The sequence below is a fragment of the Falco punctatus genome (genome assembly GCF_963210335.1).
Source record: "Falco punctatus genome assembly, chromosome: 6".
NCBI lineage: Eukaryota > Metazoa > Chordata > Aves > Falconiformes > Falconidae > Falco > Falco punctatus.
In genome coordinates this window covers 60438251-60464181 of record NC_137585.1, presented here as the reverse complement: position 1 = coordinate 60464181, position 25931 = coordinate 60438251, and the positions used below count along the sequence as shown (strand labels likewise).

Here is a 25931-nt window from a genome sequence, read left to right as displayed (position 1 = left end):
CAAACCTGAATGTAAAAAATACCTGTGATTACAAAGGCAATTGACAGATATCATGGAGGACACAAATTATACCTATTGGACTTACTGAAGTATTTATAAACTGTAGCAATAACGAACTATGAGTTGGCAGCCCCTCCCATCTTGCTCCTGAAGAACAGCACATGCATGCATCTGCGCACACAGACAGGCCTTTATTGTTAATATCCACAACACTAAAATGTAATGTTTATTCTGAAGGTATATAGTCTCAGGGTTTTTTTGGTACGGGATCTAAGTATCTTTCCATGAATACTTATGTCTCAGAGACAGATCTGAATCCTTTAATAACCTACTTGGAATTCACAGGACACTCTTGACAAACCTGGCTGTAGGCAACAGCAAAGGGAGAGACTAAAACTCAATGGCAGAATGAATCAGTTAAAAAAAAATCCCTAAACACTCCAGCAAACAATTTCCCTGCATCTTTATGAGAAAACCTGTTTTATAGTTTTCTGCAAGGAACAGGGGTGTATGCCTAAATGTCAGCTCATAGCTAGTGTTTTGATACCATCAGTGAGCTAAATTATCAAGCAATCAAGGGGCGGGGGGGGGAGTGCTCTGCCTAATTTGGAATACAATTATAGAAACAGGCAATTTCATCTACATCACCATCTGAAAATGTTGAAAATTTGCACCTATGTTTGCTTAGAAGAATAAAACCATCCAGATCTTTGATATTATAAGTTCAAGTGCAATCAACCACACTCAATAGGACTCACAATTCTGTCTAACAAATGCTGGATATCAAGGTGGAGACACGCATTGCATAACTCTCATATAAAAATTCTAACAAACCCTGATGTGTTGGACTCACTGCAATAGAAAATCAGTCCATCCATTTGCAGTGGCTATTTTTCCAAGGTTTTCAGATGTTTGGCACTCCAGTAAAGACATCCAGGAACAGTTCTGCAGGCCGGGGGGGGGGGGGGGGGAAGACATGTCTGCAAGACCCAGACATATAACATCTTTATTATTGAATAGTTCATAACGGTTCAGCATTTTATCCTAAAGAATGAAAGTGGAAACTCACCCAAAATATTTGCATCTCATTAAAGAGAAAGAAAAAGCATTCTATTTCATCAAGCATGAAAAGTTATGTTTTAGGAACCCACAACAACAGAGCAGTACAAATGAAATCATGACATCTGCCACATAAAAAGCAGAATAATGGCAGATCCAAAAGGGAATAGCTTATAAAACAGCATATCAGCATCTAACCAAGTAAAATGTATATATCCACCAATTTATGCTTTTCCAATGCCTACAGATTTTCTTTGTGAGCAGTAACACAGGGATTACGCATGATTAGCTGCTGCAGTCTTTGTGAGAAGAGAGGCAGCAGCCCTCCAGCGCAGGCTGTCTGTGAGCCGAATAGAAAAGTGTTTCCTTTCCCTCTGAAGTAGACAGAACTCAAACTAAAGCTATATTCAGTTCAAAGACTTCAAAAAGCACATGCCACGGCTCAGGTTTTAGATGAAACTTAACATATCAGCTTCAGTAGAGACTGAGGATTTTAGGTCTTGAGGCAGCAGTACTTTAAAAAAATGATTAGGAATTAAATGCATAAGTCCACATAACTGCAACATTAAATTACAAATATCACCACAGAATTAAGAAAATTTTAAGCTAAAGATTACATCAGCTGGCTAAGCAGCTCACCATACCCCTATTTATAACGCTTATATTCATGTCAGACAATCTATTTGGTGTCTGCATACAAGGCACACAAAGCCAGGTGAAGCAAGTTTACTGTGAAACCTTTTCCACTTCATTGTCTGGATGCTCTGATATAATTTGGCCCCTTAGCACTGCCAGATGGCATTTAGAAGCCTGGTTGTACCTGCAGGATATAATCACACAGGCACAGTGCCATACTAACAACCCAGAGCTGTATCTTGCCAAATCAAAACGTAAACAACAACAAAAAATGTAGCTATGCCTTCAGAAAGCTGGCTGCAAAAACTACAGGGAAGCTGTGTCGTTAACCACAACAGAGCTGTGTGTGGCTCTAGACGTCAACAGGCCACCACCATTGGTAGGTGACACTGTCCTTTGCAGCTGAAGATCTTGACATTTCAATGTAAAAAGTTCTTTGATTTGTTCAGGTGCACAACACTGACAGCAAACTGTAATACCTTGCTACAGGAACAACAAAGATGCAAGGTCTGGCCCAGTGTTATTTGCTCAGGCCCAACTGATTAATTTCTTGTGGCATAAACACTGAAATAGAGCAACGCAAATGCAGGAAGGGAAAAGAAATGAAGAATGTGAGAACTTCTACCTAAACAGCAGGAACAAATATGAGACAAAATTAACTGAAAGAACAACGCAATCAAAGGTAACCTCTTAGAAACAATGGAGAAGTCAAAAGTAACCAAATTCTCAGAATTCTGATGTAGAAATCCCAGTCATTTAAGCTGATAGTGCTGAAAGTAAAGTATAAGAAATCATATGCTTTTCCAGAGAAAGCATACATTTTACACCACCTCACAGTCTTGCATGCATATCTGGAACCTGATAATGAAATATTTGTTATTTTTAGTATTTAAACAGCAAACCTAGGACGTAGCTATACTGTCCAAAGCAACCTCTTATTCAGAAAAATTTTCTCTGGCCAAACATCCATTCCAGGAGAAGGGTCTGCCAAACACGCATTTATACAGAACTTATATGAAGGTTCATTCACTGCTGAAAATTATTTGCAACAAAAATTTTGAAAAAATCTTAAATAGAGCAACTAATACCAGAAAAACTGAAAGACGACAGATTTTAGACATTAGGAAGAAATTCTTTCCTGCAAGGGTGGTGAGGCACCGGAACAGGTTGCCCAGAGAAGCTGTGGATGCCCCATCCCTGGAGGTGTTCCAGGCCAGGCTGGATGGGGCTTTCATCAACCTGGTCTAGCGGAAGGTGTCCCTGCCCACAGCAGGGGGGTCGGAACTAGATGATTTCTAAGCTCCCTTCCAACCCAAACCATTGTGTGATTCTATGAAAAAAAAATTCCAGCCTAAGACACAGTACTTAATAACACCATATCAGATCTTCAAGGAACTTGTGTTGGTTTGATCTTCCTCGCACTGAGTGTCTAGTTAAAGAGAATTTTGTTTGTTACCTATTGCTCTTGGATAGCAAGCCTTTTTTCAGAGAAAAGTCACCATGATCCAGAATGCATGTTAGGTTGACACGATCCATTCTCTACAGCACTTAAAATAATTTGAAAACCAAGGAAAAAAACAACCCAATTTACTTGAGAATTCATATCTGCAGTTTAAAGACATAAGGATTAGCTATGAAGTGTCCCTTAATTTAAAGCTCCTTAGCCCCTTTCTTATTCTCTTCCCAACCTGTAATGACAAAACTGAATAACTCTCAGTTAAAAACAAAAAAACGCCTTTCCAGAATTTTCACTTTGAGTCCAACAGCTTTATAATCTACGACTTTACTGGATCGAGTGGCTCATATTTGATTTGTCACCTTTCAGGAGAGGCTACAAGATAGATTTATTTTTTTTAGTGGAGACCTTATGAAGAGGGCATAAACTGATGCCTCACATTTGTATTGTAGAGTGGACAAAGGTGCCAGAGGTGATAAAACCTGCGGGTTGTCCTCCTGGCCTGTTACAGCTACTCAAACAAGAGCATGGCCACAAGTACTTCAGAGATAGACCTCTGCTGGGTGGAAGAAATCATCCAGTTACTTCTAGTACAGAGTAAGATAAATTACAGGCGTTTTAGTACATGGGATCCCCTATCCTCATTCCATCACAGAGTTAGAGGAGCATCACAGACAACATTGCAATTCGTTCCAGTATGGCCTTTCTCTACTTGACCTAAGACAATAGGAAATGGTCTGACAACCTCATAACAGCCAAGGATGCTCCTGCTAGTTACAGCGGCTCATGGACGTTAAACAGTAATGATCCTGAACATCTCTAATTCTATTTGCATGTCTATTAAAATACAGTATACTGTCTGAATGGCATAATTCTGGAGTCTTATCATATTTATGAATGTTATGAGTACATTGTGAATAGGCCTAATGTGATATGCCTGTATGAATTTCCTACTGTATCAGCTACTTGTTTGAAAGTCGTTAAAAAAAAAACAGGATCAGAACAGCAGTAACGCATAAGCAAATTGAGTCATTGTCCTCCAGTGCCTTCCAAATGTCTCTTCTCCTGACAATTCTTGCTCTTTATATACATTTATTTATTTTACATATCTGATGAAAGAATTGTTTCCAAAGAGTTCATTTAAATAGAAAAACTTGTACTGTATTTAGAATACCCACCACCACCCACTGGAAGCACAGTTATGCTGAAAGACTTTGACCGTCTTCTATAACTTACTGTATTATTAAAGAAAGAAATATTACATAGATTTACATCTACACACAGAAATCTAAGTATATATATGTACATTAATAATGGACTAAGACAACAAATGTTTATCACAAACCCACTAATTTATGACATTCTTACTATAATTTTAATAAATTATTTGGCCAGTACTATAGTAATTACTGTGTTACAAAGCATTTTTAAATCTATAAATGAATTTCCAAGGAAGATGAAATTAATGTTTATATGGCTGATATATTAATCTCTGTTTCTACATTTATCTCATTTTTAAGCTAACAGTAAAGTTTAAAATAGTAGATCAGAAAGGCTACCAGCAAAAACTACACCCAGAAAAAGACAATATTTCTTTTTCATTGAAACTCCAGCCACACTAGGATTAGGAGTATGGCAAGGAGATTATTAACTTTTTTAGAAAGAGACATTCCAGATTAATGCTTATTGAAAATACAGATGAGTTTCAAATACAGTGTGAAGCATGGAAAATTGAAAATTGATAGTTAAATTCATTTGACTAACAATTTGGACTGCAGTTATCAAGCCCCGGGGGGCGGGGGGACGTGTGTGAATACACACAACTGAGAACATAAAACTGTTCTAAATCAAAAGCCTGAATTTTCTGAAGAAAGATAAAAACATCTCTAGCTTAAAAATACCAAGTAAACTTTTATTTTGAATACATGGCACCCACTCTTACTGCTATTCATAAATTTAGTTGGATCAGAGACAAAACTTATAAAAATAGTTGAGTGTGCATAATTATCAACATCTTGTTTCTTTTGCTCAAAGGTCAAAAACCCACTATTCTGAACATTAGAAGCCTAGAAGAATATTTAAAGTGCTTCCCCCCCCCCCCCCCTTTCTTGGGATGGGAGTCAGGGGAACTGTAAATAGTACATATATGTTAATTCAATAGCCATTTAGATAAATGATAATAAGCTAGCTTTATACATACATGCATACATACATTCCTGGCTGGGCAGAAGGCGAGAAAAGCATAGAAGCACCCAAGAGGTCCTTCAGAAATGTTCTGCCTTTGAACTGTTACATGGTACGTGGACAGGCTCTGTAATCAAGAATGTTCATGCATTCAGCTACAGTAGCAGCACAAAGCAGCTAACCATATACACTGGAAGGGCTAGAAATATCAAATACTGCATATTACCATTGCTGCATTCAGTGACAGTGCTTACTGACACTTTTTTGAAAGCAAAATGTAAAACATTTTGGACTTCTCCTATGACAGCCACATCAAATGTATAGAGCAGTGAGGGAGGCTGTAAGGGAAGTTTTACACCCCACCTTGAAACTGAAAATCAAGCATTTTTTTTTTGTTTTCAGCTTGTCTAACACCAACTGCAGAAAATAACTTCTGCAGATCAAATTTTACTTTCAGTGGCATATGTGGGACTTAAAGGTCTTTACATTTTGACTTCAGCTGTTCTCAGACAACAGGCTCTTATCTTCCAGTGCAATTGCACAAATTCAGCCAAAGGCAAACTTTTCTCAAAGCAGTACTAACAAGTCTACAAAGTACATTGATTTAGGAGCCACTGTATAATAATGCTTAAGACAAAACATTAATAATGGTTTCATTTGCATTTTCACAACCATAAACAATCACAAAAACTGCAGTAGCAAAGACAAACACTTGCAAACAAGGGTAATAATAGCACCTCTGTTTTCTGTTACCAGAGCAGATCCCTTTACAAGCAGTTGACCATCCAAACTGCACTGTGATCTAACCAACAGAAGCTTTTCACATTCTCATCAGTGCTGACCTCTTCTAAATTCAACTTCACATGATTTGTTATTCAACATTATGAATTATCTCCCAGCCTTCAGAATGCTGAGAAGAAAACACGGTAAGAATAATGTAGGAAACATTCATTGACATGAATTGACTTTTCCTATTGAGTATAAAAATCCCTGCTTCATAGAAGTTTCTCAAGAAATTCAAGCATGTGCTTTTAATTCATGAGTCATCTCCCTTCAAACACAAAACTTACCTATTCATACAGGTATAATTTTATCAAACCTCTTGATATTCTAGCAGATGTCACTTTAATTGTGGAAAAATGTCATGAGAATACAGGACAGCCATCAAACCATTTCCTGTACTCTAGTGGATAAATGAAAAGGTTCTTTTCAGCAGACTCAAATATGCTCCCTCTTCACAGTATCTGAAAGTTTTCCTTCTCTCCCTGCTAGCTCAAGCATCTCAGGGTTACTGTTTTCAATGTGAATTTTCATTTCTGACAGACTCCAACTACAACCATCCTTTTGCATCATGACTGAGACAATTCACTTGAAAAAAATGCAAAGATACTGAGAAATTGTGGACACTAATTATAATTTCCCAATCTGCTCACACAGATTTTGGCCAGGTACACTGATTTCAGTGCAGAAATAATTTCTCCATATAATGTTGTATGGTGACAAGCACGATGTGGTCCAGTTTTAGACTGGTGGTTCTAGATATTACTATAACACAAACACTGCTGGAATAATGCAAAACTCCATAAAAGTTAGTAAGTCTTCCTGTATATTACCATTTTCTCCTTCAAAAAGTCTGTTCTTGCCTAATTGTCATCACCACTTATCCTCAGTTAAATCAGGGGAAAAGAGAAAAAAAAATTACGGCATCTTAGCATTGATTAACAGCACTACAGTTAAACATTAAAAGGTGCCATGTCTCATTTACATAAATTTCCTCTAAGTACATTTATTTATTTGGAAACATCAGCAACAACAACAACAAAAAAAATCTATTCTGTGATTGGAAGGGTTAACGTTGAACCTTTGCATGAAATACTATCATATATCTGTTCAACATAAAACAAATAGGTAAAGTAGAGACTAGGGAGTTTCTCTAGAAAACAGGATGGAAGGAAGGAAGGACGGATGGAGAACATTAACTGACACTTTAATTAAGCTACTTGTTTCATTTTATAAAACAAAGTAAAGGAAATGCTAAAAACATTAAGCCAAGCCTTTGGAATAGCCATATCAATGAAAATTAATTTGGTAAAAGCAGGTCTTGTTTACAGCATCTTATCTGCCTCAGAGAAAGCTAACATTTCTACCAGATTCATTTAGAAACATAGTCAAAGTACAGCTACACATGAACTAATGAATACCACCAAATTATGTCATTCTGTAGCATTCTAAATTACTGACATAATTTTAATTGTCAAATTGTTGTACACTAAAAATATGCTAGAACATATCCAGTTTATACTTAGACCTATAGCCTTCAAATATTTTGTTTAGGACATTTGCAAGCATATGTGTATTTGTATAGGGTCGTACGTGTAATTTCAAGTAAAAAGAATGTGGCTGGTGTTGGAAAGCTCTTAAAGTAGACAAGCTGCTCAAAATATGCTGCTTACCTTTGTATAGACTGCCAATTTTTCAATCCAACCTATGATTTGTATGTATACAAGGAGTATCTACTACCATGGGAATTTCTGGCCCTGACTGTAATTCCAAAGAGTTTCCTGAATATAAATTACTATGAAATAACGGTAATGCTAGCAATTACTTATTCTTCCCTGGGGCAGCTGCCATCAAGGCCAAGCCAAAGACAGGTATTTGCATGTGGCATGCAAACATCCAGTGGGTGCCTACCTGGAAAATGACAGTACTAAACCAGATGGATCTCCACCCTGTGTATAATAAAGTATAGCCAGATTCATCTGTAGTCTCTTAACAGGAAAAAAAAATAATTAAAAATTGTATTTTCTGAATTTTAAGATAACTAGCATAAAAGTGAAAAATTAAGTTAAAGTCTTAGTTTAACTAGAGCACTACACAGACATGCTGTAAAAATGTCACTTTCCCAGAGAGCCTTCAGTTTGTGATAAACACCACAGGAGGGAGGGATAAGAGAAAAAAGAAAGGAAAAACAGAGGAAGAAAACAATATGCAGTAACAAAAAAATACTCCTGAGATAAGCAAGTCAGCTGAACATTTGACAAGCTTAAGCCACAACTGTTACCATAATTACAGCAATTTCAACAAGTTCATGCCATGTTGGGACCATACAGGTATTGCTGATTTTCCTCATTTTTTCAGTGTGCTCAGTCACACAAGGTACACTGCACAAACTCAGAGGTGCTACTTTTATCCTTAGTATTCTAATTTTTCATTTATTCATTCCTTGATTCTATGAGTGGACAATCTATTTCTCTCCCTATTATATATCTCTTCCCACCATCTATGAAAAGCTTACCTTTTCTTGCCTAATCCTAGTCAAAACACTGGATATCACATAAATAACATAAGACATCATCATCATTATTGATTAAAATTAGTACTACAAGACCATTTATAGGCATCTGTTATTCAAAAAAAAGTAAACTGCAAGGAAAGGCAAGTATCCATTACCTTTTAATAGAACGAATTTTCTTTTTGCAATCCACTGTTTTAAAGTTTACTCAAACCAGATAGCCAGATGCTTCTTTAATTGTGCCAAGAATATATATTAAAAAAAGTAAAAGCTCATTTGAAAATTCCAGGTTCTAGATAAAGACATGAAATGAACTTTAAAAGACAGTTTTTCTGGATTTTCATTTAAGGAAGACAATCTGTTCTTTTTCCCTGTTAATCTACTACTTAATTTTCTTCTTAGTGGTCTTTAAAACCACACCATCTGAAGAGTCTAATTTAATCCTCACTAGAAGTCAGCTTCATGAAAATGTAGAACAAATATTCTCATCCTTTGCATTTATTTCCATATGAATGGAAACCCACAACTCACAAAAAAACCCAAAACACCAATACTGAACTCAGTGAAAGTAGAAAAAAATTAACCTAACGTTTGCATGTATCTGAAATTGGCAGAAATATTAATATGCCAGTATATTTTCATGCAGAGAGTAATCTATAGTACCAAAGCTCTGAGGTTTACTGCAGCTGGGTTTTTGAAACTAGCATGTAATGCATGTGCATATGAAAAATAAGGCATCAGCTGATACTATATATTATTGGCATGAACTGTTTCAAGGTAATTTCAATACTATTCAGAAGGTTTTACACAGCTAAAAGGTGATATTTTTATTAAAGGTTAGTAAAAAAAAATATAAAACAAGACAAATAATTCAAGCATCACGGAGTGAGAACTGAAAAAGAATACCATACAAAAAAATTCGATCCAATATTGAGTAACTTTGGAACGATTACAGTTGTGTCTAAGGATACAAGTCTCATTATGCTCCCCTGAACTTTGTACAAGCACTTTTGCAACAGTCTTTCCACGCAAATTCTAAAAAAAAAATAAAAAAACCTCACCTGCATAAATTTCTCATCCACATTCCTCATCCACAGCTGAGCTACCTTTGACTATGAAAGAAAAAATGGGAGTTTGTAAAAGGATGAATGACTGGGAAAGTTGCTGCTCCTCTGTCTTGCTGTCATCTAAACTATCCTTAAGACTTTTTAGACATAGACCAGATAGATGGGCTGTGGGGTAACCCCAGAGCATAAAGAGCACAGGTAACTTGCAAGCAGTCTCTTACCCCAGCTCACGGCACTGGAAGAACATTTCTAACACCTAGACCCATGACATCCCCTCCAGTTTAACTAATAGGTTCTTCTTTTCTGTCAAGGCAGGTTGGGTGTACTGTGTGTGGAAACAGCGCAGTCTATCTTTGAAACGTAAGATGGAAAGCTCTGGAAACATAACAGCCAGAAACAAACAGATCTGGAGAAATATGATGAATTCCCAGAAGCAAAGTGACTACATGAGAAATAACGCTTAAGGTAAAATCCAAATACCATCCTGTGTCTCAGGTAACATGTCAGCTTCCATTTTCTGGCCCTTGTGTTAAAAAAAAAAAAAAAATCTAAAATCCAGCTACATTCAGTGAAGAATTTTAAGGGATACTAAAAATGTTTTCTCTGAAAGAGTCAATAAGTGTTTAATCTGAACATTATTAGAGGCAACTCATCCAATTACATTCTTGTCTGAAGCATCAGTCTCATTTAGGGGCCTCATTCAGACAAAACATGATTTGGAAGAGCTTCAGTCTTTAAAAGCAATCTGCACTGTTGCCTTAAAAACAAAGCCGTGAAGGAACCTCCTTTGCAGTTTTTGGATGGTTTATTTTTTTTATTATTAGGAGGGTTTTTTCCACTGAAGTTAACTAATGCTGTCCTAGAGGTGACGCAAAAGAGCGTGGAGTTCAGTGGACCTGCAGTGTCTTTGTCTGACAAACTGATTTTAGGTTGTTCTCAACGAGGTCAAAAGCTACAGATATCTTTAACTTCTTGAACGTGACCCCAGGGCCCAAGTTTTGTCACAATGTGCATGTACACACATATATTGGCGGCTGATGGTGACTGTAATTCTCATCTGCTGTAAGTAGCCACATTTGGGTCTCTTGTTTTGGTTGGGGGTTTTGGGGGGTGGGGTGTGTTTTTTGGGTTTTTTCAAACATGAGAAAAAAGAAGAAAGTAGAACAATAATAATTGCTTTTTCATTTAAATTTTAGTAAGGGCTTTTTGCAAAAAGATGTTACATCAAAAACTGAAATGCTCTACAGAAAGTCTGCCAAAAGTCACTGGAAAGATTCCCGCTGTTATCTACGAGGTCTGGGTAATTACACCTTTAGACTATAACTGTGAAGCATTTTAGTGTAAATCTAAACACAACCTTAACCATGAGTTTGCCACCAATACTACAACTCTAAAAAATTAATGTGCAGCTACTGATTTGATTTTGAAAACTGGTTCATAGCATAATTTACTAGAAGAAACACGATGTTACAAACATTCATGGCACGTGCCTGAAGCACTTACCAGGATACATTTCTAGATACTCTGTGACTGCCTTGGTGCTATATCTTATAAATATAACAAATGCTTCCCTGCCCCTTCAATCACTGTGTATAGTAATAAAGGCTAAAAATTTTAAACAGCATTAAAATCACACAGAGAAATAACTATTCAAGTCTTAAAGGTTTTTAACAATGGAGAACTCACAACCCTTTTTTCTTTTTCTTTATTGGAACCCTCTTGATTCAAGTGGTGTACTTCTAGGAATATTGTGTCCATAGCATTCCTAAACATATACTGCAGTAGAGAAAGAAGGGGGGGGGGGGGGGGGGGGCGGGGGGTGTAGGGGAATAGAGATCAGCATACTCAAAACACATTGTCTTAACCAATACCTCATGATAAGGAGAAACAAGTACTTTTTGAAAATATTAAACAGCAGTAATGGATACCTTTTCCCCCCTTAATGAGGTTTCAGTTGGTTTTTTTTCTTTTAAAAAACACAAAATATCTAGCATACATGTTCTGACTTCCACACAGGAGAGTCTCTGGTTTCCCTGGGCAGCTGTCAGAGCAATCAACCTCAGTCATGAAAACCTCCTTTACAGGGGAGGAAAATAAAAATTAAGACCAGCACCTCCCGTAAAGATATGTTTGATGGTTTCACCTTTATCTCTTTCGAAATTCTATTGTTACCCAAGCAAGCAGCATAACCTGAGCTGCAAATTTAACAGTTTAAAATATGCAACTGAACTTACCTTGGTAAAAAATTAATTCCTGGGGAACACAACTTGCAGTCTGTTAGGCCAGCTGTTCAGCTAACAAATGACAACTCCTCCTTTCTTTCTAGCTGTGCCATGAACTGACATATCAAGATAACACAACAAGATTTTTGACAGATCAAATTTGCATTGGCCACAATTATTAGACACAAGTTGCGGAGGAATGACTTGCTTCACTTTAATCATTTCATGGGCATATACAGATAAGTAAAGGGCAAGAAAAAGGCTAAAGGTATTTTACATCTCTTTTTATGCTCAGGAGTTTGTTTATAGCAATACTAACCAAAAGTGAACAAAAACACTAGGGGAGAGGAAGGTGAACAAAGCAGATGATGTGCATTATTTCTGCTTATGATAGGTTAAAATCAACTCCGAGATCTCCATAATCATTCTTTGGCACTTTTGAATTACAGATTCACTTAGGAATTTTGCTCTTGGGATCATCTTTGTTTATAACATTTACATACCATTTTAGCTCATTACTGTTGATCATGGGATAGCATGGAATATTGAAATCTTTTCCTGCAAGAGATGTAAATCAAATCTTGATGTAATGTTAACTCCTAACAGACTGCTTTGACTCATGAGTGTTGTTTTTATGCATCATTTTATTACTTTTTGTATGTATGGCAATTCTGCAAATCAGCTAGCATTACTGGTACATTTTTAAAGAAGGGAGCTCCTTTGGATTTTAAGCTGGAAAGCTCATTTTACACCAGGATGATGACACTCCAGAGCAAGTTGTAACCAGCTCCATCTACTTTCAGAAAAGAACAAAATCCCAGTTGTCTAAACCAGCATAGGAAAATGTTAGGAAAATTCTGTAATTTTCTTCTATTATCTCTTTCATCCATCTCCCCAACTGATCCATTTCCTCCTCTTGCAATTATTTCTTTAAATGACCATTTGGAAATATATAGAAAGAGTAAGTGGTATTGTAAGAAGTAGTCATGTGGCAGATGACAATGACAAGAAAGTGCCATCTACTTTAGCTACCACCTAAACTGAATGAATTAAGAATGCACTACTCTGTGTAATGCACAGCCAAAAGGGCTCCTATAATCCTGAGAACATGTTTAGATTACTATGATGAAGAAAAATCAGGAAATCAGAGTAAAATATGGACACAATGCAGTAATAGCTATGGCATATATAAGTTTTTGGTGAGCATGACAGAAAGAAAAAGCCTGTGTATTCCTTCCTGTGTGTACACAAACCTCTCCATCCTCTCATACACGGTACAGCTTTGTTTCCAGGTGATAGCTGGTTTCATATAGGAGATCACATTCTACCAACATAAAGGCATGTTCCACTTTTAGGGACTAAATACAAAAGTGGAATCAAGGGAAATGACAAGCAAACCATAAGGTCTTTAAGCCAGACAGTCTTTTTTACTGTATTCCTACAGCAGCAGCAGAACTGTATCCTGATCCATGACTGAGACTCCTGTCCTCTGACACGATGCAAATAAATAGCCGTGAGTGCAGTGTATTTGTTTTAAACACTAGGCAAATATATTTGACCTTCAATCTGAGGAACTTAATGCTCTGAGAGAAATCAATGATTCAGAAAATCTTTTAATTTTACAGGTGGCTAAAACTGAGTTTAAGCTACTTCCCTGAGGGTACAAAGAGAATTGACAAAGCTAGAAGAGAATCAGACCTTTAGCTTTTCTGCCTCAACTTCTACTTATGTCATCCTTCCCAAAAGTGATACAGCAGCAGCTGTCATATAGCAATAGGCATATTTATATTATTAATAAGCTATTGCATAAACTTACAGATAGAGATGGTGTTTCACATAGAAGTAACTGTTCCACTCCAAATACAGAGTGGGTTCAGGCAAGCTAAATAACCATCTTCCAGAATTTTGGCTTCAATATTGAACTGCTGCCTCAACAGCATTAAAAATGGTAGGTGTCTAAGGTAACTTCTGTTTAAGTCGTCAACATATTTAAAAGAAAAAAAAGTAAAAATATCACCATCAAGAAATCAGTATGTACATCAATGACTAAACATCAAGTAAGAAATACATTCAAGATATCAGAGCATGTCTTGTACTAACCATATGTAAAAGCTGGTTTTAAATTATGCCCGTCATTGGGGACCACATTTATTACTGCTTTATGTATACTTCCCAGCATTCTAGAGATTATGATGTTGAATCACTATGTGCTTGTGTATTGTAGTCCCCTTGATTCTCATTTATGACGTCAACAATAAATTCAAAGTCACCTGACCTCTGCAATAAAGCCAAAAGAATACCTCCTGGAAATTATCCCCTCCAAATGACAAACTACAGAGTGTTTACATCAGGCAATTTAAAAATAAATTATTGGCAGCTTCCCCCTAGTCCTCTTTTATTGGTAAAATGCCTCCGCCATACTTATGAGTAACAATACCCCGTCATAGACTTACCATGCAACTTATTACTGGCATCAGTTTAGGGATTCAGGTAAAGAGGGACATTTGCACCATGTCAGTCAGATGATATGGGGACTGACAGAATTTTAAGGCTGCACCTCTTACTGAAAGCAACGAGAAACTTCCATGTTTCTGACTGACATGGAGCACACTGACAGTCTATATAAGAGGAAAGATATAAACACACAAAATTCTCACCAACAAAATCTAAAAAATGCACATTTTAAAAAAATTAATTTCCAACTTAAACAAAATAAAACATTAAAATCATACAATTACTACTGCTTTTAAAAGACTCAAGGGCCCTAGTTACAGACAAGTGACTCCTGTTTTAAGCACTGCACAGACATGCGCACAGGGTGACAAAGACCCTGAACTAAGAATACTGTTTTCCGGGGGGGAATAAATAAATCAAGAAACAAATGGAATATGGAGAAAGAAAAACATTTTAATACAATTACACTTGGGATTGGCCTATGCATCGTTGTCCATATTACATGCTTATATGCAAGCACCCACTCAAAATACTTGTACATACATGTAGATATGCATATTTAAACCCACAATTATCTGTGTGTTTGTATATGCAGTCACATTAAAAAACCCAATAAGCTGGGTTAATTTGAGCAAAGGAGAAGGAAAATGAAAAACAAACATACAGAAGGCTACAAACATGCAGAAAGGATAGAAGAAACATGACAAAAAACTGACAGAGAAAGGAGAAAACAACAATAGCAACAAGAAAGGAGAAACAGACAAAAGAAAAATAGTATCAAGAGCCTAACTTATAAAGACAGCCTGCTGACTTGCATTTCAACTACAGGTTTATTTTTCCTTCAAGAATAATAAATTTTGAACTAGAACAACAACTGCTTCGCTACATACCTTCAAATAAAGCCCTGGATGCCAGGAGCTGTCCCTTTCCCTGACAAAACCTACATTTGGCCACTCAGGTAAAAGTGCCATTAAGGGAAATTTCCATACCAGATCTTGACAATTCTAGAAGACATCAAGGACTTTTAATATTAAAAAAACATATGGATTTTTGCCTACAACAGTGTCTACTGAGGTACAATTTTATTCCATCTTAACATGCTACAAAAAACCCTCAAATGAATTATATCATTCTAGAATTCACTAACAGTTGGATATACTGATGTCTAAAAGAAAAAACAAACAAAAAAACCCTAAGAAAAACCCCACCTCCTCAAAAAACAAACAAAAAAACCCCAAAAAAAACCAAAACCCACTTCCAGAAAACAAGCAACACCAAAAACACAGCTGTGAAATAAAGGAAACAGTATTAAATTCAGCAGCTCTATTAACCTTTTCTTCTAGCACAGAAGCTTTGCTCATTTACATGCAGAAAACACAGTGTAACTATGTTAGTCTGTATATATATATACTTATATTCAAAACAAAATGGATATTCATGTTTTTGATAATCAACTATGAAAGAAAGTAAGTTTGCACTAAAAAGAATACTATAATAATTTCTAGAGCTCTTCCCTGCCTTCACATTCTTTTGCACTTCAGCACTGGGCTAATACCAATACCTAGGCATTATAAAAATAAAAGCGAGGCATCTCCCAGCAGTATTCTTTCATTGGAATGCAGCGCCAATGAACACTGACACTTCAGACTAAGGTATAACAAAGCTGTCTTCCATTCTGGTACAATATCCAGATGCCAGAGATTCACATTTAAGGGTTGTCTGCATTATGAAACTCATGTGACAAACTAATGAGACCTCAGCAATGTACCTTGACTCTAATTCTGCAGTTTTGGGGAGGTTTTTTCCCCACATGCATTTCCTTTAGTAATTATGTAGGAATTCTAGAAAACTAATTTGTAGAAGCTAGGCTTTAAACTTTTCTGTGCATCATTTTTGCATTTTTACAACCCTTTCTCATCCTCTTTATTCAGAGTGCATATTTGTATCTAAGAAAACAAGATCTGGTTTAATTTGGGACTATTGATTGCTGTTGCTAATCATTCAGTGATTCCATCAGATGTTTCTATTCAGAAGCTAAAAGCCACAGTACCAGGCAGGGCTGTCCTCTCCTATGTTGCTTACGGCTAGACCTATCTAGAATGAGTTTAAAAAGTTAACAACTCTGCTTTACAAGCAGGCACACCATACAGTATCACAATAGACTTCTTGCTTTAGCATTTACAAAATGCAGTCTTATAAATGTCTATATCTTTCTCACAAAGGCACACTGCAGTACGTTCCATCACTGGTTTACTGCTACTGATACAGGACCAGCAGCAGATGCTTCTTCCAGTTTCAACAATTATCATTTCAGAGGAATTAGAGAGGCAGATAGGTAGGACTTCCATCCAGGACGCATAGATTCAACAACAGCTGTAATGCTTTACTTGTACTGCAAGACTGCAGAGATAACCAGGAAGATGCAAAGTACTTGACCTGAGTTTAGGATCTAGTTAAAATCTCAAAGCAACGATACAAAGTGATTCAGAGAAACTACCTCAATGCAAATGTGGCAAAACCAAGTTTTCCCAACTCCTTTGTAAACACAGAAGTACCTTTCACTTAATGTAGAATTAAAACAATTGTCAAAATGAAGTGTCTTTGGTTACATCCATGTCAACACTGATCTAGTGATTATTTTTTGTTTTTTTCTTTCAGGCATTCAAGCCTAGTCTACAACAGGGGTTATCAGGAGATTCAGGTTATTTTTACTTAATTCTTCCTAATATTTTGGGAGGAATCCTGGCTATTCTTTTTTCAGTTGTTGTTGTATGGAGCCTGCTCAGCATAGAAAAGAATCCCGTGGGAATTTCAAAGTTCAAGAGAAGGGAGACAAGAAAATAGGCATTTACTCTGAATGCAGTTTGATACAGGATCATCCACAAGATTTAAGAAAATACTTTAAAAAGTCAGCAGGATAGTTGACTCCTAATACACTTATTATGGGACCATCCCTATTACAAAGATCAGATTTCAAACTGCAAAAACCTCAAAAAGTCTTTCAAAAGATATGATCTTCATTAAGTTTGGTGATAAAAATCCCAGAACAATGTCACACTGCAAGACAAGGATCACCTAGAAGCCTCAGTTCAGATTCCCCACTGTACAGTGCTCTATGCAACTGCTTTTCAAGCTTGTGCTCCTTTTATGGAGGGAAAAGACAAGACAGGACAAGGTTGTGTATTATTTTGGCAGCCCAACCCTTTCCTAATCTATATTTCATCCTTGACATGCAGAAGATTTTCCCAGATGAGGATTTCAAGACAAGAGCAGCTAAGCAGATATTATTCAATAACACTTTTTAAAAATAACAACAGTAAGAGCAGGAAAATACTAAATAACAGTTACAGTGTTTTCCTTATTTTACCATGCCACTGCAGAGAAATAACAAAAAAGAAATCCACATGACTTTATTTACTACCCTAGCTATATATTATCACTTAAATTGTTCTATGTACTAAGGCTAACGAGGTTTCTTTGAAAAAGCTAGGAGCGACAGCACTCAAAAACCAGGATTTATGGTGGGAAGCCTCTAGTCTTCTTTTTTTTCTCCCCTGTTATAATTGACAAATGAAAACCTTGCAGATAGTTTGTAACCATCAACGTGTCCTAGAGCAAACTGTATCTCTATAGATGTCACTGTTTTCCGCTTCTTAGCCCTTGTATCTCATTCCAAACTAGGTAAGACCATTTGAGATGAGACACTTAAATCTACATTTGCATATTTACTAATAGCAATGTAATTGGTAGAAATTGCAAACTGTGCCTTTAGCAGTAAGACCAAGGCAAGTAATCAATAGTACTACCTTTCCTGGAGCAAGGTTTGGAGGGTGGGGTGTTATTAACCCAAGTGAAAAGCTTTGTTCTTCCTTTCACTCTACTGTGTAGTGTATATCCAAAACCAGGTTGTATATGTACATACAAAATAATATTTATTTCAGCTATGTGGTTATGCAAAAATCTACCAGCACAAGTAAGTGCAAAGCAGCTGAACTCCTTCCAACCAGACAGCGATAACATCCCGTACAACTTTTACCTGGTATTCTTAAACAAGTTTTATTCAGTTACCAGGCATATATATTCACATTAACTTTAAGCTGCTACTGTTAAGTGGAAAGAAAAGTAACTGGCTAAGGAACCAAGGCATATTACTGAAATATAAAATACAGCAGGTCAGTATTTAAAAAAAACACAATTAATTAGTATTTAATTTCTCAGCTGTTTTAGTGCGCCACTGCTCTGTAAATTGAGCCTTTGTTGTAGACAGTGGCTTTCAGATGGCAATGAAAAAGTACAAAAAAGAAATGTGTACTATCTTATTTCCATCATGGTTCTTTTAACAGGAGGAAAGAACCCTGTAAACATGCAGCAGAGGACATGAATTAAACATGCAGCAGAGGACATGAATTTACTTCACGAATTATTAAATATGGGATTCACATTTCATTAGATTATATTTAACACCATTTAGTGAGCCTGGAAACGTTGTTTTTTGTTGGGTGTTTTGTTTTCTTTTTTTTTATTGGAACAACTGCACTAGCAGAGCACATGGAACAATTTCAGCAAGTGAGAGGAGTCAGGTGGTGGGGCCCCAGGGAGGTTTGGCAGAGAGGGAAATAATTCAAGTCTTCCTAGCATAAATTTTGAAACAGAAAATTCATGGAGCACAGAGGGAGACAGCTTAAGGGAAAGGCAGAAGTAATATATGATAGGGTGACAAAGAATTTGGGAAGTAACAGTAGTTTTATACCCCCAGCCTATTTCTTCTCATCAGGTGGGTGGGCTTTTCCTAACTCTGCCTAATTCAAAGGTATCAAATAAAAAACAGAAGCAAAACAAAAAGAGAACAAACCTCTTCCCTCAGCCCTGAAGACCCTTCACTATCCCCTCACCCCACTTGTTTTGGTTAAAACACTAAATATAAGTTCTGAAAGAAAAAACCTGCCAGCTGTTGTGAGATAAGGGATAATAGTGAACACTGAGCTTAAGTCTCTGACTCTTCACCAGATCTTCAGACCTCCAGTTGTTTGCAAAGCATCCCCTGACAGAGACGCAGATGGGCAGATGGATAAAACCCACACAGAACATACACATATATGTATATATGTGTAGAAGGGACTGGGATGGGTAGAGGGGGAGGGAGAGAAAGCTCATTTAGAGTGGCCTCAGAGGGAAAAATAAAAACAGAATAGGAGAAGTCAACTTTTTGTTGAGATAACAAGAAACATCATCCAGATCTTTGGCCTTCAAATTAAAAAGATCTATTAAATAAGAATAGCAACAACCCTGGCCTAACCAGTCTTTCATGCCATTATTTTTAAAAACAGGTGTTGGGTGACTACAGAATTAGTCATAAAAATGAGAACTGATATGTGAAAATTGGAAGCATAGACACAGCAGTATGAGCGTGTTTGCAAGAACAAATTGTGCTCCTGGCCCAACTGCCTCATGACAATGACATCTGATTTTCCCAAAATGCTCCATGTATTGAATATCAACTAAGACCAAGCAGGTAGGGAATGGAGGAACAATGTGATACACATGCTGATTCCTCCCATTTCATCTGTCCCTTCCAAACCTTCTCTCTTGATCTCATTTTTAAAAGCTTGCCTATCAAGACTGTCTGATGCTTTTGACAGCAAACTACTATATTACACTGTCAAGCAAAAAGTGACTGATTATTGGACGGTTAGTTAATCTCTGAATGGGTACCAGGGAGACCAGCAAAACATCCAACAATTGGCAAGGCTTGTTTGGTATTTCTGCTTATTAAATACATTTAATTATTGCCTAGTAATAGTGTCTTGGTGTCTATTAAAAATCCCTCTGAGTTCAGTGGCTCATCTGCCTACAAAAAGAAAGACTGAAGAAAATAATGCCATCTGTTCTGAAAGCCACTGAGATCCTTGCCCTTTCTCATATTTAAAAATGGGGGTGGGGGGAGTGGTGTCTGTGTATATGTGATGGTGAAGTACTGAAAACTCTCCTTCACTGTCATTTAGCTTGGATCAGCCTCTGAACACAAGGACCGAGGCCTTTGGTTGAAAGACTTTAAAAGAAAATGTGATGAAAAACTATCCCTGTGACCATTTTGTGCGTGCAGAACTCCAAGCCATATGTCAGTGGGGGTGTGTCCTGGTTTCAGCTGGGATAGAGTTAATTTTCTTCTTAGTAGCTAGTGCAGTGCTGTCTTTGAGATTTGGTGTAAGAACAGTGTTGATAGCACACTGATGGTTTTAGTAGTTGCTAGGTAATGTTTATACTAAGTCAAGGACTTTTCAGTTTCTCAGGACGTGCCAGCCAGAGGGCTGGAGGGGCACAAGAAACTGGGAGGGGACGCAGCCAGGACAGCTGACCTGAACTGGCCAAAGGGATATTCCATACCACGGGACATCATGCTGAGTATATAAACAGGGGGGTGGGTTGGCTGGGGCCTACTGCTCAGGGACTGACTGGGCATCGGTCAGCGGGTGCTGAGTAGCTGTATTGTGCATCACTTGTTTTCCTTCCTCCCTTCCCTTCGGATTTCATTCCTCCACCCTCTCCCTCTTTTTCATAATAACTGTGATTGTTATTATTATTGGTGGGATTTATTTCATTTTTATTTTATTTTCAATGATTAAATTGTTCTTATCTCAACCCTTGAGTTTTACATTCCTTTGCAATTCTCCCCATCCCTCGGGGGGGGGAGGGGCAGTGAGCAAGTGGCTGCATGGTGCTTGGGGTTAAACCACCACAGAGTGCAAAGGTTCCTCTTTTGGAAAGTAGCAATTCCGCCAAGAACATTATTACTACTGTATTCTGCATGATGGATTTCAAATCTAGGTGCACATCTTTTGGTGTGAGGATAGGGACTCTGAGCTTCTCTGAAACACCCTAGACACTGTGGAACAGAAAGTAGTAAATTAGCAGATAAGGCAGATATGCCAAACCTTTAAGGGACTACATACTATCATACTGCGAAGTATTTTGTACATTACTATAGTTCTGAAAATTTTATAGGTTTACACAGGGTCAAGTACATAAACGATACTGGAGGGTATTGCAACCTATGCCGTCTGCCAGCATGTTGCATCACATTTATGCAATACACTTACAGTGAAGCCGCTCTTGGGCTCCCACCCCAGTCTCTAGACTTTAAGAAGGTCACAGCTGCAGCACGGCTGCAAGGCTTGGCTTTGCCTTCCTGAAGCAAGCAGGTGTTTTTCGAAAGATACCAGGTAACCTTTCCAGTCTGTCAGAGAAATGGCCACAACGGGACTTTCTTGTGGGGGGGAAACATTACAATTAAACGCCTGGAGTAGTCAGGATATTTTACATATGCGTTTTACAATTTGACTAGCATAAACCATGCATGTGGCAGCAGATTACAAATTTTTATGCTGATTTTGAAAACTGAAGAGCCCTGCTGAATGATGAAATACAGATTGATAAGCCAGTCTCAAAACTGTTATTTGCAACAAGTTGCATATAGAAACCTGTTATTCAAACTAGTTTATACTGCTCTCTACCATTTACCATACACTAAAATAACGAACCATGCATACCATATTGTAAATGGGTATACAAGCATTTGCTACTTACTGGCATTTATGTCCTAAAGCCTTGAATATTATCATACTTCTAAAACAAAAAATTACAGTACACTGGGAATGACAGATAGATGCAGAAGCACACAATTTAACCTGAAATCTCTACATGGATGGAGCTGTATGCCTGGCATCTCCAGCATGGAAGAAAGAACAACACATTTTGGACAGAGATACTATGGACACACAGTCCCTCAAGCAGATAACGCTGATGGACATCCCAGAACTGCCCATTCCAGCTCATTACCAACTTCTTTAGGCTTTGTACCCAGCTAGAAGAATTTGTAGAGAGAAGTCCTATGCCTCTTTTCTGTAGGAAGTCAAATTAACTGATTACAATGATCTTTCTAAGATCTTTTACCTCTCTGCACTGCCTTCTGTTAGTCTGCCTCCCTCCCTTCCCCAACACTTGAGCTACAGAAATTGAACTTACTGGTTCCACACAGCTACCAAAAGCTCTCACTTTGTGCCTGGGCCTCATTTTGAACTCAAGAGGTTCAAACACCTGAGTATTAGCCCCGAGAAACCTCCAGTCCCACAAACATAGACTACTGCCAGAAATCAGTAAACCGATCATCGCATCTTGCAGCTACAGAAAGGTTAAGGAGCTTGATAGTTCTGCAACCATAAAAAAAGTATGCACCTCTTTAAAATGCAAGTGATAGCATTTGATGGGTTTTGAGATAAGGAGCATATCTGAGTGTCCTACAGACATGATAACATGAAAATTATATAAACATAGTTGTCAAGGCCTAAATCCAGATCATAAGAAAGTAACTATATAGCATAGTTATGAAAGTATTAGAAAAGCTAAATGCCAAAGCACAGTCTGCCTTTTTAAAACTACCCAAGAAATTTTATATCCTTAATTAACATGAAGATTTTTTTCTCCATTTATTTTTTTTTCCTAAATCTCCTTATGCACACAACAGTCCAGCGATGATACATTCTGCAGCAACAGAACAGCTGAGTCTTCCCAGAACACAGAATTTTTCATTTATTCATACAACAATTCAGCTTGACTTCTGCCTGGTCTGATTCAGATAGATGCCTTAGTGGTGCTCTATGTCAGCCAGTAAATCAGCTAATATTTCCTAAATTGGTCCATTTTTATTCCACTCACTCCTTCTAACATATTTCAAAATTTGCTTTACAGTCAGTGTAGCATAAAGAGATAGCCAAATTGCTACTACTGCTTGTGTTTCCCCATCACTTTTAAAGCCTTCCTTTATTGAAATATTAGCCTTCTATAATGAACTTGATACTAGCATATCAGTGATATTAGATTACTAGTAAGGATCCCTGAATGTAATGAAAACTAACCAGTGTATTATCATCACATTTACTTCTTCAGCTTCAACCACACCACAGGAGCAGAGTCTTTTAGAAGCAGCAGAGACTTTGGTGGTTGTTGCATAGTTCTACAGCTGGATAAAATATCCACAGACCGGCTCAAAGAAAACATTTGACCTTGAGGTACAACAGATCCTCTTTGAAACAAACTTTCTCCTCCTAAGCAATCTGAAGACTCAGTCTCTAGAAGTGAATCTGCAGGTTTTAGATATAAAGGGGAAAAAATCCTTTTGAAATAAGAGGGGGGTGGGGAGAAAAGGGGACTTGAGCATACTCTATTCCAGATCACAGAGTAATGGTTCAGAAAAGAGCATTAATCTCACCATCCAGTGAACTAATATTTCTCAGCCTTATTTTGTGCCACAGAAAAGTACGAACTAGAAGTTGAAGAAAGTCCCATGCTCTAAAGCAGTTATCTCCTATCGCATACCTCTGTATCTCTTTCATTACAAAAATTGCACTCAAAAGCTGAATATACGTTGCAATCATTTCATCATGTGTTATCATGGCATATTTCCTGCAATCCTCTGCACTTAAAAGGCTATTGGCTGTGACTGAATGACTTAGATTAACACATAACAAATCTCAGAGGCACTAAAACCAAGTATTTGATTTTCTAGGTCTTAAAATTCTTTCATTTATGTTGCCTGCATTATTGTATTAAATTGGGATAAATATCTCCCAATTTGTATTTTTCTGAAACAAGTTGAAAGTTATTTAAAACCTTAGCCAGCAGCTTTCAAACCAAAATTTGAAAAGAGATCCAACCCAGCAGCATTTTTTAAAATTAGCCTGTGCAATAATAAAGTATATAACCTGCACTGATGCATGATTGAGACATTAAAAGCCTCAATGAACCTATGCAGTAATGCAAAAAGGCCAGTAAATCTCATTTTAAGGCCTAGAATGAAGCGTACTACAGCCACAGAACGCTACACCAGAATGCACTTTCTCTGCTAGCTGCCATTTGGTGTAGACCTTACGTTAGAGCCAAGGTACAAAAAGTATTACAGAGTTTTGAACTTCTAATAAACTGCAGATTAAAAGAATAAAATTAAAAGAACAAAACATAAAAGCAAAAAAAATTCAGGAAAAATCAGGAAAAATCAAACTACCAATAAAGTAAAAAAAGGGAGGATGCAATGATATTTAAAAGCATGAAACTGAGTTTTATGAAATAAGCATTAGAAAAATTTCCAGACCAGTTTGAAAAAGCAAAGAGATTAACTGGGAACATGAGCCCGCTTTTGCAACAGACTGTCCAAAAAGGATTTCCAAAAGATTTTCCATATTGTGGAAGCATGAATTTACATGCTTCGACTGCCTTGGGTACTGAAAGGTAAAACCTGAATAACAACAAGTTATCTGAAAACCAAAATATACAGAACTACATGTAGGATACAATGGGAGAAGGGTCTACCGACACATCCACTGCAGAAGACTATGATCTCAAACAGTCTCACAGGCTGATTATCCAATACTTACTTCAGATCAGCAGGTCTCTGCCATGAACTCAGCACTGATCATGAGTAAATGTTTTGCCAAAGAAATTGCTAGATGAATTCAGAGCTTTTGACACAAAATTACCAGGTAATCAAGCAGTATTAAGAAGAAAATTACTAGACAGTGAAAAAATTGAGTCCCATAACAGCAACTCACTGTACTGCAATAGTGTGTGAGCATAGCAGTCTACCCTCAGAAGCACATTAATTTCCTGTTTACTAAAAATCAAAGAGTTTGCAAGTGATTCAAATATAATTAAGTATAATTAAAAATAATCTTACCTTCTTTTGATCTTCTAGTTTATGACTTACTGGATTCCTTCCATGTTTGTTCATCTCTGAAGATAAATCCATCACATTCACTCCTTGCCTTTCAAAACGAAATCTGTTCAGCAATACAGCAAACTAATCCTTAAAACAGGGGCTACAAACACAGAGACATGGTGTTTTTCCCATCACACACCATCTCTGAACATCAATGACTTGGAGAAATGACTAAGAAACCCATTGGTAGAGCTGAGGAAAACTTTGCAGTTCACTCTTAGGACTTTCCAAATCACCATAGCGTTTTAAAATGCTGATGTTTAAGAAGAGAAATATTCATCCACTACTTTTAACTCCAACTGCTATCTGTACCTTTCTTCACAGGTTTCCATTTTACAGAAGGTTACATCCTGACTGTGAACCTGTTGGGGGAAAAAAAAAAAAATCATCAAGATTGATTTGCAATTTGCTGTCACTCTTTGTAACTGCTCATCTGTCTTTTAACAGGTGTGGGGACAGAGGTGTTTGTTTATTTGCCTTGGCGGTGTGTTTGTTTGTTTTTTAAAAAAAAAAAACATTGTTAAAAATAACTAGTACTGTTGGGTTTTTTATTTAATACTTGGGACAATGAACCTATGCAGGATCCTACTCATCCTCTTCTACACCACAGCAGCCACACAGAGTATTCACTGCTAACAGTTAGTGAATTCCAGCTACAGACATCCAGGAAAAGTTAAAGGAAAGAGCAAAGAATTTTTCATCATCATCATCTACCTCCTACTCAGTGCTTTCAAAAAGTAATACCCAGTATAACACTGACAAGGTCCCTGTAGTCAGGATACTAAGTCCTAGC

At 37.2% G+C, this 25931-nt stretch overlaps 1 protein-coding gene across 2 annotated transcripts in view; it reads right to left on the bottom strand.

The window, feature by feature from the left end:
- NAV3 (neuron navigator 3) overlaps positions 1-25606 on the bottom strand; it is a 494512-nt gene extending 468906 nt beyond the window's left edge. For both annotated transcript variants that reach the window (XM_080392484.1, XM_080392485.1), the window contains exon 1: positions 25097-25606. In XM_080392484.1, the coding sequence (XP_080248610.1) occupies positions 25097-25168 (72 nt within the window). In that variant the 5' untranslated portion in view covers positions 25169-25606. The remainder of the gene's footprint in view (positions 1-25096) is intronic.
- Between the last annotated feature and the right edge of the window lie 325 nt (positions 25607-25931).